Source organism: Acanthisitta chloris, unplaced genomic scaffold (assembly GCF_000695815.1).
Source record: "Acanthisitta chloris isolate BGI_N310 unplaced genomic scaffold, ASM69581v1 scaffold2954, whole genome shotgun sequence".
Taxonomy (NCBI): Eukaryota; Metazoa; Chordata; class Aves; order Passeriformes; family Acanthisittidae; genus Acanthisitta; species Acanthisitta chloris.
This window is the reverse complement of record NW_008668549.1, coordinates 13,403-14,772: the sequence shown is the minus strand read 5'-3', so window position 1 is coordinate 14,772 and position 1,370 is coordinate 13,403. Positions and strand designations below refer to the sequence as shown.

At 37.4% G+C, this 1,370-nt stretch overlaps 1 protein-coding gene across 1 annotated transcript in view; it reads left to right on the top strand.

Annotated features, from left to right (window-relative positions):
• ASMTL (acetylserotonin O-methyltransferase-like) overlaps nucleotides 1-1,370 on the top strand; it is a gene marked incomplete at its 5' end in the record, with an annotated part of 26,023 nt that overhangs the window by 13,533 nt on the left and 11,120 nt on the right. Inside the window, one exon of the mRNA XM_009072924.1 lies at nucleotides 1,214-1,370. Within this exon, the coding sequence (XP_009071172.1) occupies nucleotides 1,214-1,370 (157 nt within the window). The remainder of the gene's footprint in view (nucleotides 1-1,213) is intronic.

Here is a 1,370-nt window from a genome sequence, read left to right as displayed (position 1 = left end):
GGGGGGGGGGGGAGGTTTATCCCCTCTTTGAATTGAGAGTTACAGAATGGTAGAAAGATTGATTTGGATCAGACAAGTCTTTTACTTTATCTTCTCTCCTTCTTTTTTCCTGTTCTAATAGTTCCCCAGTGGTATCAGTCCAAAGATTGGGCAGGTCTTGGAAGACAGATGGTTGTAAACTAGGTGCAAGTGGCTCAGTATTGTGAAAGCCTGGACTGTAAAAAATCCAAGCTATACATTCTTTATAGAATAACAGAGGAAGCCACAAAAGGAGGGTAAAGATGATAAAATACATAGACACACAGTAGCAGACCTTCCTCTCAAAGTAAATCTTTTTCCACTTGATTTTTATTAAGCAGATTGTCAATACATTTTTTCCTTTATTGCCTTTAATTTTTAAGCACATTATAGTTGCTTGCAGTTGTAAGAAATGGATCCTGCAACTACTCTGTGTGCCTTCACCCTTGAGCACTACATAAGTTCCTTGCTTTTAGGGGTTTTAAGTCATTCAGAATTCTGAAACTGTATAATTGCAAGTTAATTTCAAATGCAGAGGTATATATTATCACATCTCATTAACTTTCCTCTGGTTTGGGTAGCATATCTTTACAACTTCAGCTCATATTTTCAACTTAGCTATTGCCCATGGACTTTTCTTCACCATCAGGCACTAGCTCTTCTCTAGTTCTCATTCCATGTGTACATGTAGTGCAGTTGTGCTGTGAAGTTTTAGTCTTCTTTCCTTAATTTTTTCTTTTTCTTAATTGTAATAAAGACCTGTATTATAGCAACTGAAGCTGTTACACTGCCCTAGTGGAGAGTTCCAGTTCCCTGTGTTTTCAGTAAACCAAATTTAATTTGATATTTTGGTATTTGTTCATGTGCTTAGGAATGTTTGACCTTATAGAACAGTCTTATAGATGGGGATATGCTCAATATCTGACTACAAAAATGGTCTTCATACAAGGTTTATAGGCTGCACTCCAGAATATTTTGAGTTCCCTTCTCTCTGAAACACCGCTGTTATAAATTCTGTTACTTGGCTAAGGTACTGAAACCCTCTGAGAGGGAAGGAAGCAATTTTTAGGAGTTTTGTTAAACTGCATTGCACTTTAAGAACAGTAGTTGCATGAAATATTTCTGAGCAAAAGGTATAGTTTTTGATTGCAGTCTTTAAAACACAGCATACTGACAATTTTTAACCCACATGTAGGCTCTGTTTGTAGCCTCTAAGCTGAAGATGTTTGACCATCTGAAGGATAAAGGTCCAGTGAAGGCTGTGGATATTGCAAATGAGGTTGGAACCTCTGTGTGTGGAACTGAAAGACTCCTTGATGCATGTGCTGCTCTTGGATTACTGAAAAAAACAT